At 41.4% G+C, this 16,307-nt stretch overlaps 1 protein-coding gene across 2 annotated transcripts; it reads right to left on the bottom strand.

Annotated features, from left to right (window-relative positions):
- Nucleotides 1-332: 332 nt before the first annotated feature.
- ENPP4 (ectonucleotide pyrophosphatase/phosphodiesterase 4) lies at nucleotides 333-15,289 on the bottom strand. 2 transcript variants are annotated; one of them, XM_005223466.5, is made up of 4 exons: nucleotides 15,063-15,289; nucleotides 7,696-8,552; nucleotides 6,856-7,026; nucleotides 333-3,830 (listed from the first exon to the last, which is right to left on the bottom strand). In XM_005223466.5, exons 2-4 carry the CDS (start codon nucleotides 8,519-8,521, stop codon nucleotides 3,466-3,468), a joined length of 1,362 nt encoding a protein of 453 aa, XP_005223523.1. In that variant the 5' UTR covers nucleotides 8,522-8,552; nucleotides 15,063-15,289; the 3' UTR covers nucleotides 333-3,465.
- Between the last annotated feature and the right edge of the window lie 1,018 nt (nucleotides 15,290-16,307).

Below are 16,307 nucleotides of genomic sequence, written 5' to 3'. Positions count from 1 at the left end.
CAGGTTTTGAAACTTCTTCCTTTCTACTGTAAGTCAGTAAATTATAGTTCTAGAAACTGCAAAATTTATCTTGGCTATCTTTCCAATGATGTCCTTATGTTGGATTGCATATTTATACTATATTTATACAGTGTATATTTATACACTGCTTTAAAATATGGTTAATGTTACACACTTAATCCCAGTTTTAAAAAGATTGTAATGAATGCCTAAGTGAATTTTGCAGTATCACTAAGTCATGTTAACATCTATCATAGTATGCATATTTTGAAAGAAGGTGACAAATTAAAAAATCATCAAGGACATCACATATTTAATCATTACAATTAAAATGTTTTGGTAACATTTTATTTTATTCACATAAAATTTTAAAATAATAGGCAAAGTCATAGCTTTGAATTCAAACAATATAGTCAAAATATATTTTAACTTAAGGCACTACACATAAACTTCTTTAAAACACACTCATGTCATTTTATTTACACAGTATTTTAAGAATCTACAATAAATTACAGACTTCTCATGTCATCTTTATCCTTCATTTGTAGCTTTATATATTCACAATGAAGTAAAATCCTTCAAATAAAAGAAATTAAATACAACCATCTTTAAAGTTTACCAGACATGGGCAAGAGAAGAAAAAACACCCAAGAACAAGGCAAAGGCCTTTTTAATCATTTACCGTTCCAAGAATTCATCTTTAAATCCTTACACCAAGCTTAATGGAACAGTAACACAAAGGCAGCGGTACAGAGCACTGAAATACTTTGTATGCTATTGCTCTTTACCAGAAGGACTTGCACATTAATGAGAGCGGCAGAACTGTCCCTACATTATAAGAACATGTACTTATTCTGAACTCATTCACTGAAAAACCGTTATTAAAAAGTTTTCCTATTACCTTTGAGTATGGCTGTCATAAACAGTTAAATCTTTCCTGGAGCCAAATACTTCCTACAACTCAGAAAATAGAGAAGCATGTTAACAATGATTTAACAAAATGCGCAACAAGTGAAGAAGGCTGGCTTTACCGAAGTATTTCTCAGTGTATTAGAGGAGATCACTGGCTTTAAGTGATCATTTTTTAAAGATACAGATGAATTAATATAAAGTTCAATACAATAATATATAAACATCTCTTTGATTATTAAATAAATACTCTTTTTGTCCCACCAACATATACATAAAACATCTACAGTTTTAATTCTAGTCCATATTTTCAGAATGGAATGAAGAACAAGACAAATAGGTCTTTTGTTCAGAGGGTTGAGACCCTGAAGGGGCAGCCCTTCCCATTCCATCCTCTATAAAGTCTCCTCACATGCTGGCTGCAATGGGTCCATTTCCACCAATCACACCAATACAGCCAATAAAGCTCACACCACTGCAAGGACCAAGCTCAACTCACTCAGCGCTTGAGACATTTCAAAAAATCCTCACTGCTGTAAATGTGACAGTTCCTCTGTGCTTTTTTTTTTTTTAATGGGAATTGAAGTAGAAAGAAATTTTTCTATTATTTGTTCAGATCAACTATTAACCTTTAGGATAACTTTTATCTGAGGAAAACACATCAGAAATAAAAATCTGTCAAAAAGCAAAATAAGTCCTGGTGGTTTGGTTTATTTACTATGCTGTTTTTAACACAGTCACTTTATGACTGCATGCCCGGACTATTCATGCAGGGTGTGGAAATGATTCTCAAGAACCCCTGGAACAACAGGCACCAAATACCAGGATCGGGAGATTAGCAAGCAGTGACCAAAGGATGAATTCTGGGTTTGACGACTGGCACCATTGTTCCTGACCACCACAGATCATCAGCATTTCACTGGGCTGCAGAGTTACCCTCCATTATTTTTGTATCTGTAAAACTGTTATCCAGCTTATTTTCTGTCGTCAAAACTTTAAATATCACACTAGTAATAAAATTTTAAAGATCACACTAGTGATATTACTTTAAAGATCACACTAGTAATATTAATTGCTTGCCTCAGCTCCTGATGAATGGTTCTTGAACCCAGTTTTTCCTCTAGTGTATAAAATCTCATCTGCTACAATTCAGTCTCTTCCTATTGATTTTGATTCTTAGAAGGTACACTTTGCAAAGCTAGGATGGCAGTTATAACAACATATGGTCGGCTCTGAACAAGTATGCTAAAAAAAATTATGAGCAGAGTGGTTACTTTTATGAACCAGATATGGGAGAAAAAAACAAAGGCAGAATTCAGGCTCCTAAAGGTTAACAGAGTTCTGAGAGTTTATTCAGTTACTTAACATATGATTAATATAGAAGATCAAAAGATATTAAATTTCATTTTAAATTTAGCTACACTATTGCCTAAAAAGTAAGGCATAAAATTCCCAAAGGCAAACAGAAAAATCTCTCATTCTGACCCAATCAGAGCCAGATTTGTAGTCAGGTCATAAATTTCTCTGCAGTACTTGGAGACCTCTGGTTGTAATAGCGTAAGAATGTTAAAAATGCTAACAAAAATTCACAAGGTTTTAAAAATTATGAATTTAACTTGTGAGTTAGAAGGAACTACATGAATGTGAAGTGCAATTATAACCTTTCCTGAGATCTGTGTTTTATGGGTTAGTGAGGGTCTGTCTCCAGGTCACTCACATCTCACCACCTCCTGTAAGTTACATGAAGTCTGTACACCCAAGCAGGCAACACCCTGGCGCACCTGCGCACACACACACACACACATAAACTAAATAACTTACACAAAGGCATTAAGCATAAAGTGAGAAAAGCACTTTCCTCTATTTTCTTAATTTCCTCTTAGCAATACTCTTCTAAAGATAAACCTTTTGAGGTTTTAATAGCTTAAGGGTCTTAACAGAGACACACAAAGACTCAATCTTGTTATCATGGGGCTTTTGCTTGTTTTTTACAGTAGCTTTTCTTGAAATAGTTTCTTCATATGCTAGATCTTTTCTGCCTGGTAATCCATTTTATTAACCATCACAGAGAATTTTCCTACCTCAAGGGTTTACTTGGGATACAAACTCTATTAAAGGTACATATAAAAATATAGGAAACTTTTCTTCCCTTATACACAAAATCCACACACTTTACAAAGATTTTTGTTGTATAATTTACAAATATAAAAATTTATTTGAAATGCACACGCACTAAATTTTAGTATATTTTCATCTCAAGATGTGTCTAATCTTCATTGCCAAAAAAAAAAAAAAGGGAGGAGGGAGCAAAGGCAGTATTATTCTCAAAACAAGTTTCTTGTCAGAGAAACAGTTGGTGCTAACTAATGATTTACTAGCAATTTTCCCTATGATCAGAATTTTTTTGTATTAGCTAATGCAGCAAAACACAAGAAAAGACAAAATAATTGTAGCATGCCTGGCCCAAGTTCTTTCGAAGCATATGTTTTCATAGTTGTAACACCATTCCTTGGGTGTGCCCTACTTAAAGCCACCTTGTATAAAGCCCGGCACGTGTTACCCAATCAACGGATCATCATCATCTTCTTGGAGCTGAAGTCGGGAAAATGGCCGGGGCCCGGAGACTCTGTTCTGCATGATAATGATGAGGCAGGTCAGCGTGGTCAAGACCAGGAGCGCCCCGATAACAATTCCAATGGCTTCTGGGAGGTTAATGCACCACTGGTCCACTAACAGACACTTGGTGTGACCAAAGGTCCCATTGTTGGGATGTGGCTTCAATCCCAGGATGTGGCACATCATTGGATAAATATCCACTGTATTAATGCTGCTGTGTTTGTAGCCTTTGTGAAATGCAGGACCATGGGCAGCTAGAAACGGATTCATACTAGGCAGAGAATTATCGTAACCATGGTCACCTACTGGAAAAGAAGAAGATGATGTTAGTAAACAAGATCAGCCCTGCTATTATGAAATAGCCTGTTTCTAGTGTAAATACACTGGATTCTTGTCAGTTTAATTCCCATCCATTGAAATTCTGATCAGTTGGGCCAAACAGGGGCTAGAAAAAAAATTATCTATTTTCTTCAATTCAGCCACCTCCTGTATTTTGCACATACACCCCTCCTTTTTCCCAGCTGGTCATGACCTCACATTTTAAAACCTTCTCTCAGACTGATGGGTTTCTCAGTCCTGCTGCTGCTGCTGCTAAGTCGCATCAGTTGTGTCCGACTCTGTGCGACCCCACAGTTCTCAGTCCTAGCCCCAAGCACTTCACCTGTCAGCATCCGACACTGTTTGCAAAAAGCCCCTGCAAAGAGCACCAGTGATTGAGAGAGCGGTTGGGTTGAGGTTCTGAGTAACTGGGGGAGCAGAAGCAAGTAAAGCAGTGAGTGGGGAGGAAGTGAGCCAGCGGCCTGACCTCTGTCAGCTGCCCCTGGACAAGACGCAGAATGTGGAATACATCACGGATGCAAGTGTGCTAAGTCACTTCAGCTGTATCCGACTCTGCAACCCTATGGAATGCTGCCCACCAGGCTCCTCTGCCCATGGGATTCTTCAGGCAAGAATACTGGAGTGGATTGCCATGCCCTCCTCCAGGGGATCTTCCCCATCCAGCGATTGAACCTGTGTCTCTTATGTCTCCTGCATTGGCAGGTGGGTTCTTTACCACTAGTGCCACCCGGGAAGCCCACACCATTGGTTTACCAACAGCTAAAGGACACCTCAATGTCCAGAGGGTCAGGGGACTGAAAACATTACAGGAGGGATTCTTGCCTTGAATGTGACATCTAACTAGATGACTCCAATGTGTAATTCCAGTAAAAGTCAAAGAAAAACCTGATGGTCCCAGATATCACTCCAAAATAAGACTCTCAACTATCAACTTTATTTTTTTTTAAATACTGCCTTTTAATATGCATCAGTTATATTTAACAAGGAGAAAGGAATGGCAACCCACTCCAGTATTCTTGCCTGGAGAATCCCATGGACAGAGGAACGTGGCAGGCATAGTCCATGGGGTCACAAGAGTGGGACATGACTTAGCAATGGTAAAGAATCCGCCTACAATGTGGGAGACCTGGGTTTGATCCCTGGGTTGGGAAGATTCCCTGGAACTCCCTGGAGAAGTGCCTGGCAGCCCACTCCAGTGCTCTTGCCTGGAGAATCCCCATGGACAGTGGTACCTGGTGGGCTACATTCCACGGGGTCACAGAGAGCTGGACACGACCGAACAACAAAGCACACATTTGACAAGCTCCCACTTCCATGCGAGGTTCAGGTGACTGAATGATGACTCTATCAGTGTTTGCTATATCATTCTTTACTTCTTTATTTAATATATCATTCTTTAATTCTATGTTTGAAATATTTCATAATAAAAATAATGCTGTGACCAGTACAAAAAATAGCAGAATATAATGATATATATAGATATTATGATTTCAATAATATAAATGAGTATGATTGTAAATGATACCATAAACCATATGATTTAATAATAAAAATATGCAGTGTATGTAACAGGAAAAGATTAGAGGGGGGCAAACGCCCACAATTAACATCTGTCTATGCTTCTGTATTGAAGAAGTATGAATAGTTTTTGTTTTCTTTTCTGAACTTTTCTGTATTTTACAAGTTTTCAATAATGAGTATATAAGGATAAATATTATGGGCTTCCCTGGTAGCGCAGCTGGTAAGGAATCTGCCTACAATGCAGGAGACCTGAGTTCAATTCCTGGGTTGGGAAGATCCCCTGGAGAAGGGATAGGCTACCCACTCCAGTATTTGTGGGCTTCCCTGGTGACTCAGCTGGTAAAGAATCTGCCTCCAATGCAGGAGACCTGGGTTCCATCCCTGGGTGAGGAAGATCCCCTGGAGAAGGGAATGGCTACTCACTCCAGTATTCTTGCCTGGAGAATTCCATGTACAGAGGAATCTGGCGTGCTACAGTCCATGGGGTCACAAAGAGTCAGAGACGACTGAGTGACTTTCACTTTCAAGGTAAGCATTAATAATACATAAATTCTAACGGCCTTCAGTTTTATCCTTGCCTGACACATCTGAACTGCTATAGATCAGAGATTGGCAGATGACAGAGGCTGGTCAAATGCAGCCCTCTGCCTGTTTCTGTAAAGGGAGTTTCACTGGACACCCTACATCAGTTTATTTAGGTATTGTCTGTGGCTGCTTTCCCACTGTAAGGCAGGACTGAGTAGTTGAGACAGAGACCAGCTGGCCCACAAAGACTGAAATATTTACTATCTGGCCCTTTACAGAAGAATTTTATGACCCCTGCTATGGTCTATAAAATCAGATTTTAAAAAAATGCATTCAAATTGAATTTAACAAACAAGTAAATAAACTTCAGTTCAGGGGAGACCTCTTAATTCTTCCTTAAACATTTCCTCAGTTTGAGGCAAGATTCTGCTTTGTTTACTTGGTAGATTTTTGTTTGTATACTTTCTGGTTCTTGCTTGGTGTTCTAAATAGCAGTAGCACTCAGGTATATTATTTCATCATGGGGGAAAACTTGGACACATTTTTTTTAACACTAAAAAAGAAAAAGGAATTTGAACTAGTTAATCTCTCTCCCTTTATTTTGTTTCTTGACTTTTCTTTTATTTTCTTTGCTTCTTCCTACTCTCTTATTTTTACAAATCAAGAGAACAATTCCTGAAAGTTACTCACAGTCACTGCAATTTTGGTAACAAAAAAGTAAAACTACTCCTTCACCCTTAAGATCACCCAACCTTCTAATATAAGGATCAAACTATGGTTTCTAAAAATTGTTCTCAAATGGAAACCTGAGAATCATCTAATTGAAAATCAAACTAATTACACTGTGTCAACATCTCTAAATCAAAGTACCTTGTTAGTGGAAGAATGTCACAACATGTGATTTATCCCAAGGACAGAGAAGAAAAATCCTAAATAAATACTTACATTTTAGTGATGATTTATTTAGCACAATTGTCCAGCCTTCATCAGCAACCAAAATAATAGGCTGAATTCGATCACTATGTTGATAGTGAAACCTGGCAGGAATGTCTTCTTTGAGATAAACATTCATGTGAGGGTCACAGACTTTCAGTTTGCTATAAACCTTTGTTTTATCTGGAAGAAAAGGAAACAGCAAAGGAAAAAGGTCATGTTGACTGATAAGGAAACAATATTTCTAACTAGAATAACTGGAAATAAGCCCTGAACAATGTTATCTATTAATTCCTATTAATCATTAAAAAAAAAAAACAGGGCAATAATACTAATGTAACAGTGCTGGGTGCACACAAGTGCACGTGCACACCCGCACACACCCCTTTCATGCATTCACATATCTGTCTTTTCATTTTGTGATTATCCCGGGTAGACTTTTATACAAAGGGGGCAAATTTCACATCTAGCTTCCTAAGTAAACATAAACTAATTACATATTACTACTAACTATTAATTCTAAGATCAGTAGATGAAAATTATTAGGTATATCTCACACAAAACTATATATATATATATATATATATATATATATGAGTCACTTTGATGTACACTTACACTTCAATAAAAAGATAAACATAAAAGAAATATATCAAAAAGCAAAGAAAATATCCTTTTGAACCTAAACGGCCTAAGAAAAACATCACAGGAAAAACACAGTCCTAACTCTGAGTGAGTATAAGAGTGTATGGTGGTGAACCACATAAAATCCAAGCTCCATTCTTTTTACAAAACCCTCCCTCCTCAATCAACTGACCCACTGAAATATTCCTTGGTTAAAAGTTTACTTACTTATTTTGGGAAGTATCGCAGCAACTGGGGTCAAGTCTATAAGAGTGTAGTACGAGGGGTCGAGGCAGCCGTCCAAGTTTATCACCCTGTCTTTAGAACACTGGGTCATCCCGTGATCACTTGTAATGATCACATTAAGACTCTCCCACAGTCCTAACACCTTGAGTCTGTGAACCAGCTCACCAATGTGTTCATCTATTTCTTCCAGCACTCGGCGCATGTTTTCTTTATCTTCGGGGCCGTATTTGTGGCCGCTAGCGTCTGGTTCCTCCCAATAGAGTGTCGCAAAGGTCACTGGTGGGTTCGAACTGCTCAGCCATGTGGTGACATTACCGAGCCTTTCCCTAAATGACACCGAGGGGCTGTAGTTCATGAAATAGGACGGCGTGCTATTGTGAATGGGCACGTCGGTACCGGGCCACATAGCAGCAGCACTCGATCTGTTGTCCTGAAGCTGATTGGTCACCCAGATGGGGACTGCCTCATTCCACCAAAACGGGTCCTTGTCATTGTGGTCAGAAAAATGTTTCTTTGTGTTGACGTCATACATGGAATTAGCCACGATGCCATGGCTTTCTTCATACAGGCCCGTCACGATGCTGTAGTGGTTTGGAAACGTTTTCGTGATAAAGACGTTTTTAACCTGCTCTACCAAGACACCTTCTTTGATAAAATTCTGGAGATGAGGAAATTCATAGTTCTGCAGATAGTCAGCTCTGAAGCCATCAAAGGATACCAGCAGTAACTTAGGTGGTGAAGCAGAGGAAGAGTTCCCTCTACAACCAGTCATAAGTCCCGAAAACAAAAGCATCAACAGTAACTTCATAGTGAACGTGCTGAAGGGGGTAGCGGGGTTCCTAAGATAAAAAACAAACAATTCCTAAGTAGTCATGCTGCTTGATTTGGATTCGATTTCCAAAGCTGAGCCATCAGGAAACGAAAACCAACATTTAAAAACTGTTTATACACCAGATTTACATACATCAACTTAAAAATCAAATGCTGTCACTTACTGAAAGGTAACTGAATAAAGCTAAAGTGGGAGAAACAAAATTGCCTTTACTTGTTGAATTATATGTCCTGCCTCATTTTCATGCTCTGAAGGGGGTATGGGCCATTCTTATACTTCACACAAATTTGACTGCCTTGCTTGTCTGCAAGAGCAGAAATTATTCTAAAGGCTTAATAAGAACAAATGAAGAAATAAAAACAATCCTTTTACACAAAACAGAAATAACATTTTCTGCCAAACGTTCAGAAGCTCCAGAGAGGAAGATTATTTTTCTGGTTTAATGGCTAGTACCCTATCGTTCCTTTTAATCCTCAGAAATTAGGGTGTAGAATTTCTATCGTACTGGCTCAACATCAGTTCCTACTGAAAAATATTGGCATGCAAAAGGGGAGTAGGGAGTTTCCATGGTAGCTCAGATGGTAAAGAATCTGCCTGCAAGGCATGAGACCCAGGTTTGACCCCTGGGTTGGGAAGATCCCCTGGAGAAGGAAATGGCAACCCACTCTAGTACTTTTGCCTGGAGAATTTGATGGACAAAAGAGCCTGGTGGGCTACAGTCCATGAGGTCACAAAGAGTTGGATACAACTGAGCAACTAACACTTTCCAAAGAGGAATAAGAAATATATATTATTTGAGAAAAAAGGCCCCACCTCACTCTGAACCTGCTCAGTATTCAGAGGAGGTGAAGAGACAAAGTCTAGGCCCTTGGATGCCACAGTAACTTCGGAAGAAAAGCAACAGCTGTTGAAATGCATTTCATCACCACATCCCTTTTAGACTTCCTTTCTACCGTCAAAGACTTAACAGCTGGCCCTCCATATTCACAGGTTTTTACATGCATGAATCCAACCAGTCATGAATGGAAAACCCAGACGGTCAACTGTATTCACTGCACCAAGCCCTTTTATATAAGAGACTTGAGCATCTGTGGATTTTGGTACCCACTGGGGCTCCCAGATAATCACATTGGTGTGATCACTGATCTAGAGCCAGACATCCTGGAATGTGAAGTCAAGTGGGCCTTAGAAAGCATCACTACGAACAAAGCTAGTGGAGGTGATGGAATTCCAGTTGAGCTATTCCAAATCCTGAAAGATGATGCTGTGAAAGTGCTGCACTCAATATGCCAGCAAATTTGGAAAACTCAGAAGTAGCCACAGGACTGGAAAAGGTCAGTTTTCATTCCAATCCCAAAGAAAGGCAATGCCAAAGAATGCTCAAACTACCGCACCATTGCACTCATCTCACACGCTAGTAAAGTAATGCTCAAAATTCTCCAAGCCAGGCTTCAGCAATACATGAACCGTGAACTTCCTGATGTTCAAGCTGGTTTTGGAAAAGGCAGAGGAACCAGAGATCAAACTGCCAACATCCGCTGGATCATGGAAAAAGCAAGAGAGTTCCAGAAAAACATCTATTTCTGCTTTATTGACTATGCCAAAGCCTTTGACTGTGTGTATCACAATAAACTGTGGAAAATTCTGAAAGAGATGGGAATACCAGACCACCTGATCTGCCTCTTGAGAAATTTGTATGCAGGTCAGGAAGCAACAGTTAGAACTGGATATGGAACAACAGACTGGTTCCAAATAGGAAAAGGAGTACATCAAGGCTGTATGTTGTCACTCTGTTTATTTAACTTCTATGCAGAGTACATCATGAGAAACGCTGGACTGGAAGAAACACAAGCTGGAATCAAGATTGCCGGGAGAAGTATCAATAAACCTCAGATATGCAGATGATACCACCCTTATTGCAGAAAGTGAAGAGGAACTAAAAAGCCTCTTGATGAAGGTGAAAGTGGAGAGTGAAAAAGTTGGCTTAAAGCTCAACATTCAGAAAACGAAGATCATGGCATCCGGTCCCATCACTTCATGGGAAATAGATGGGGAAACAGTGGAAACAGTGTCAGACTTTATTTTTCTGGGCTCCAAAATCACTGCAGATGGTGACTGCAGTGGTGAAATTAAAAGATGCTTACTCCTTGGAAGGAATGTTATGACCAACCTAGATAGCATATTCAAAAGCAGAGACATTACTTTGCCAACAAAGGTTCGTCTAGTCAAGGCTATGGTTTTTCCGTGGTCATGTATGGATGTGAGAGTTGGACTGTGAAGAAGGCTGAGCGCCGAAGAATTGATGCTTTTGAACTGTGGTGTTGAAGAAGACTCTTGAGAGTCCCTTGGACTGCAAGGAGATCCAACCAGTCCATTCTGAAGGAGATCAGCCCTGGGATTTCTTTGGAAGGAATGATGCTAAAGCTGAAACTCCAGTACTTTGGCCATCTCATGCGAAGAGTTGACTCATTGGAAAAGACTCTGATGCTGGGAGGGACTGGGGCAAGAGGAGAAGGGGACGACAGAGGATGAGATGGCTGGATGGCATCACTGACTCGATGGACACGTGTCTGAGTGAACTCCGGGAGTTGGTGATGTCCAGGGAGGCCTGGTATGCTGCGATTCATGGGGTCGCAAAGAATCGGACACGACTGAGCGACTGATCTGATCTGATCTGGGGCTCCTAGAAACAATCCCCTTCAGACACCGAGAGGCCACTTAACTGCCTTACCTCATTCCCCAGGCTCAGAGAACTCCCTGACTTTTTATTATTTTTTTAATAATCTACTGATTACAAAAACAGCTCTCCCCAAACAAATCTCCCTGCCTTCAGTCTCTATCTTCTTTGGTCCTAAGAAAATATGGTATGTGATGTAGAGTGACTTTCCACAGATGCTATACTTCTTCAAGTCCTCAACGTCTCTTGTCTGGAGCCCTTCTGCCTCTTAACTGATCTTCCTACCTCAATCATCTTCCTCTTACCCAACATCTGCTCCCAACATAACCTTCCCTGTAGCTCTGTTCATGACATTTCCCTAATAAAATCAGTATTCAAAGTCCCCCTGCCTATACAGAATGTCCCAACACTCACTTCTGCCTGGCATTCAAGTCCTTCCATTATCCAGGCCCAACCCACATGCAAATTACTATGAAAGAGTTACAGAAATCATTGTTGTTGTTGGTTAGTCATTAAGTCGTGTTTGACTCTTCTGCAACCCCATGGACTGTAGCCTGCCAGACTCCTCTGTCCATGGAATTTCCCAGGCAACAACACTGGAGTGGGTTGCCAACCTTAATTCCCTTTTACTGCACAATGCTATCACAATCTGTCTGAGATGTAATATAGAGACAATAATCATTTATGTAGGTGACTTATAACAGTTCTTCAGTAATAACCTGTGTTTCCAAACCTCTTAAAGCTACTTCCTACACATTAAGTCTTTGCCCAAACACTCTTTTAGGTAATTAAAAAAAATTCAATAAATATCTAATATAACTAAAGTCAACACCACCAAAATTTATGGATGTGCCATATATCAGAGGACAAGAGCTTCCCCACGTGGCTCAGGGTAAAGAATCTGCCTGTCAATGTAGGAGATGTGAGTTCCATTCCTGGCTGGGGAAGAGCCCCTGGAGGAGGAAATGGCAACCCACTCCAATATTCTCACCTGAGAAACTCCATGGACAGAAGGAGCCTGGCGGGCTACAGACTACAGGTTGCAAAAAGAGCTGGATATGACTTTGCAACTAAACACCAACACCACAAGAGCTTTACACTTTTCAAATACAAAATACTCAAAATAGGGACAAAACAAGAAAACAATGAACCTGGCTGTCATCTTGGAAGACCAACCAGGAGCTTGAGTGACTTCTGTTCTACAACACCACAGCTTCCTGTAATGGTGTGCTTGAGACCCATACATCATCAAGTATTGTTTTGAAAGCTAAGCCCTTTGAAGAATCACTACAAATGGAATATCACAGGATGTCTAAAATTTTTCCAGTAGGGTTGCTTCTAAGAGTGGAGGGATGCTAAGACAAGTCAACAAATGGTGCTGAGACGACTGGATATCCACACGCAAAAGAATAACTCTGTATCCCTCAGCTCATACCCTGCACAAAACTGACTCAACATGGATCACAGACCACAGTTAAGAGCTAAAACTATAAAACTCTTAGAAGAAAATACAGGGATAAATCTTCATGACCTTGAGTTAGGCAAAGCCGTTTTAGATACAGCACCAAAAGCACAAGTGAGAATCAAAAATAAATTGAACTTCACCAAAATTAGAAACTTTCACATCTGGAAGGATACCATGAAGCAATGACAACCTAAGGGATAAGAGGAAATATCTGCAAACCACATGTCTGATAAATGATTTGTATCTTGAATATATAAAGAACTGTAACAACTCAACAATAAAAGTTAAATAATCTAATTTTTTAAATGAGCAAAGAAGCTGAAAAGACTTTTTTCCAAAGATATAGAAATGACAAATAAGCACATGAGTATGTTCAACATCAACAGTAATCAGGGAAATACAAAGCAAAACACCACGAGATACCCCTTCATACCCACTAGGATAGATATAAAAAACAGACAGACAGACAGATAATAACAAGTAATGGTGAGGAAATACAGAAACTAGAATTTTTTACACTGCTGATGAAAATGGAAATGGTCCAGGCACTTATAAAACATTCTGGTAGTTCCTCAAAAGTTTAAACAGTTACCATATGACCTGGAAACTCTACTACTAGGCATATGCCTATGAGAAATGAAAATATATGTCCACAATAAAACTTGTACACAAACGGTCACAGCAGCATTATTTGTAAGAGTCACAAAGTGGAAACATCTCAAGTGTCCATAAATGATAAACAGATAAGAAGTGGTATATCCACACGATGGAATGCTATCTGGCAATAAAAAGGAATGCAGTGATAATACATGCTACAATTTGGATAAACCTTTGAAACGCCGTGCTAAGTGAAAGTCACAAAAGGTCACTTATTGTATGATTCTATTTAGATGAAAAGCCTACATATGCAAATCTATACAGACGTAAAGTAGATTTGCCTGGAGCAAACGGGTGAGGAGAAATGGAGAGTAAATGCTAGCCGGTATGGTGTTATTTTGGGGCTTCCCTGGCGACTCAGACAGTGAAGAATCAGCCTGCAATGCGGGAGACCTGGGCTCAATCTCTGGGTTGGGAAGACCCCCTGTAGTAGGAAATGGCAACCCACTCCAGTATTCTTGCCTGGAGAATCCCATGGACAAAAGACCCTGGTAGGTTCCAGTCCACTCCAGTACTCTTGCTTGGAAAATCCCATGGACAGAGGAGCCTGATGGGCTGTAGTCCATGGGGTCACCAACAGTCAGATACGACTGAAGCGACTTAGCAGCAGCAGCAGCAGCCTGTCATCTGCTCCCTAATAAAAAGCCTTACTCTAAATACTTCACAAATACTATTTATAATCAGTTTTAAAATAAAATGAAAATAGTATTGTCTATGCACATAGATAACTTAGGTGGTTTTCCCTATTATTATTTTCTTGATATTCTAAACAAAAACTAAAGCTACTCACTAAAAGACTTTCTTAGAAACTCTAGGCTTCTAAAGTATTCTTCAATTTTCCAGCACACACACACACATACATACACACACATTTCTGGTAATTCAAAACAACTCCACTTAATTTTACTTTCTACATAACTCCCCCTGTGTATTCATCAAAATTTCTTCCAAATTGTATTTTGTAGCTAATTTAGAAGCGAAGAGGATATATTTATTGTTATGAGCTCCTTGTGGACCCTAAGGGGCTCATAACATTTATATTTTATGTATTTTAGCTATAAATTATCCTATCCCTGCTTTTAAATACATTTAATTTCCTTAAAAGGGCTCAGAACAACCTCTGGGGGAAAGGAAGAAAGAAAAGAAAACCGGATATTAAAAGGAGCAGTTGACTTAGTACTGGCAAGGTTTCTGGGTTGGGTCACCAGAAGGTCGGGTGGTTAAACAAAAAACCCTAGTGGGGTCAGAGCTGGTATAAAACTGAATCTGTTAGTGGTCACCAGCTGCGCTTCAAGTCTCAGAGCGCAGGGCTGTCTCCATCTGTACACTGGGATGCTGTGCCCGGAAAAGGAAGCTTAACTGTAAAATGCTTAACACGGTGCCTGGCCGAGAAAAAGCACTTCGATGGGATCTTTCCTGTTAGATTTTCCAGGAAATTCGTTTTTTCAATTTGGCTGTGTCACGACCATTGACTCTCAACGAATACTCAGGCCAGTGCAGGTTGATCTGTGCCTTGGACGGCGTTCGGGTTCAATGAAACGCCCGCCCCGCCAGCCGCCTCGGCCTCCACGGCTGTCAGGCCGACCCCCTCCGCCTCTCTCCCCACGGACCCAGCTTCAGCCCTCTCCCCGCTGCCCGCCCGCCCAGGCCGCGTCCACTCGCTCAATTTCCTTTCCGCTTTCCACCCCGCCCTCTGCCGCCCCCAGCCAGCCAGGCACCTCCCGGCCGCTCCGGGGTCCCTCGCGACTGTCCCCTCGGGGCAGGTGTGTGGCTATCAGGGATAAGGGATCTCACGACCACTATTTTCAAAGCCCCCGGCGGGCGAGGGAGGGTGCGGCATTTCTGTCCGGAACGCCGGCTGCGCGAATCTCACACTCACCCGCTGCCGCCGCTTCTCTGCAGCGCGCGGAACCGGGCGCGCGCGGAACCCGACGCTCGTGGGTCTGGGGAGCGACGGAGACCTGAAGGCGCAGGAGCCCGACCGAGTTCTTCCTGAAGCGCCTGCGCAATAGAGGGGCGCCCTCCCCCCACCACAATTAACAGCCCCTTCCTCCGCGACACCCGCGCTGCCAGGGACGCTCGTAGGGTTCGTGGCCGTCCCGCGCGCGACTGCTGAACAGGTTTCCAGCCTGCGGGAACCCAGCGGGCGACGGAGCGTGAGACAGGTCCTCGGATTGGATGCCGCAGCCGCGGTCGATGTAACTCCCTTTCCGATTGGTTAGATTCAGGTACCACCTGGGGACAGAGGCTTTGGTGGGGCTGAATAGGGTCCGGAAGGAGTGGTTCGTTCTTCTCTCCTCCCAAGCCCTTTCCCTAAGCGTCCCAGGGCTGAGTGCCCTTCAGGGGACTTGAAACGCAGCGAGTCCCGGAAAGGGCCTCTGACTATTGCACAGCCCTTGCAGTTCACTCCCAGTTAACTCCAGGCTCCTGCAGGCTTAGGTATCTACTGGAAAAACGGCTTTGGCTGCCTCAGGGCCCAGCACAAGTTTAGAGCAGCTTTAGCCAGTTCCTGTGAGTTGGGATAAATACAGTGTGATACAAAACAGTATAATTCTGTGTTACTGGGGAAGTAAGCACCTTAACAGGTGAATTGAGTACTAGGCAGTTTATGAGTAAGGTTGCAAAAAACACAGTCCGTGCAGTAGGGACCTAGGAATGGCTACCAACTGAGAATGGGCATTTCTTTTTGACAGATACATGTGGGTCTGAGTTTTAGTGTACAACCATTACCCAGACTCCAGAGTTCAGAAGCAGCTGCAGAGACAGTTTGGGCTAGATATATTCTGTTGATTATTAGTTTGTACTTTCAGAAGTTAATTCCAGTTTCAGACCTCAAGGCTGGCCTGTGCACCTCTGAATGGAAGCATCTCAGATCCCTGGGCTGTCAGAGCTGGAAGGAATGGCAGAGGCCTTGTTGACCAGTCCCTACAATCTGCCAGATCAGAGTTTGAATCCTCACTCAG

Source organism: Bos taurus, chromosome 23 (assembly GCF_002263795.3).
Source record: "Bos taurus isolate L1 Dominette 01449 registration number 42190680 breed Hereford chromosome 23, ARS-UCD2.0, whole genome shotgun sequence".
Taxonomy (NCBI): domain Eukaryota; kingdom Metazoa; phylum Chordata; class Mammalia; order Artiodactyla; family Bovidae; genus Bos; species Bos taurus.
Note: the sequence above shows the minus strand (reverse complement) of the source record. Positions and strands in the feature narration are given on the sequence as shown.

Excerpts from the sequence above, each read along its gene's own strand:
- ENPP4 (XM_005223466.5), bottom strand. The coding sequence starts at position 8,521 with ATGAAGTTACTGTTGATGCTTTTGTTTTCGGGACTTATGACTGGTTGT. Across the intron at positions 7,027-7,695 it reads TGCGATACTTCCCAAAATAA|ATAAAACAAAGGTTTATAGC; the intron begins GTAAGTAAACTT and ends CTTTTCTTCCAG. Across the intron at positions 3,831-6,855 it reads AAATAAATCATCACTAAAAT|TAGGTGACCATGGTTACGAT; the intron begins GTAAGTATTTAT and ends CTTCTTTTCCAG.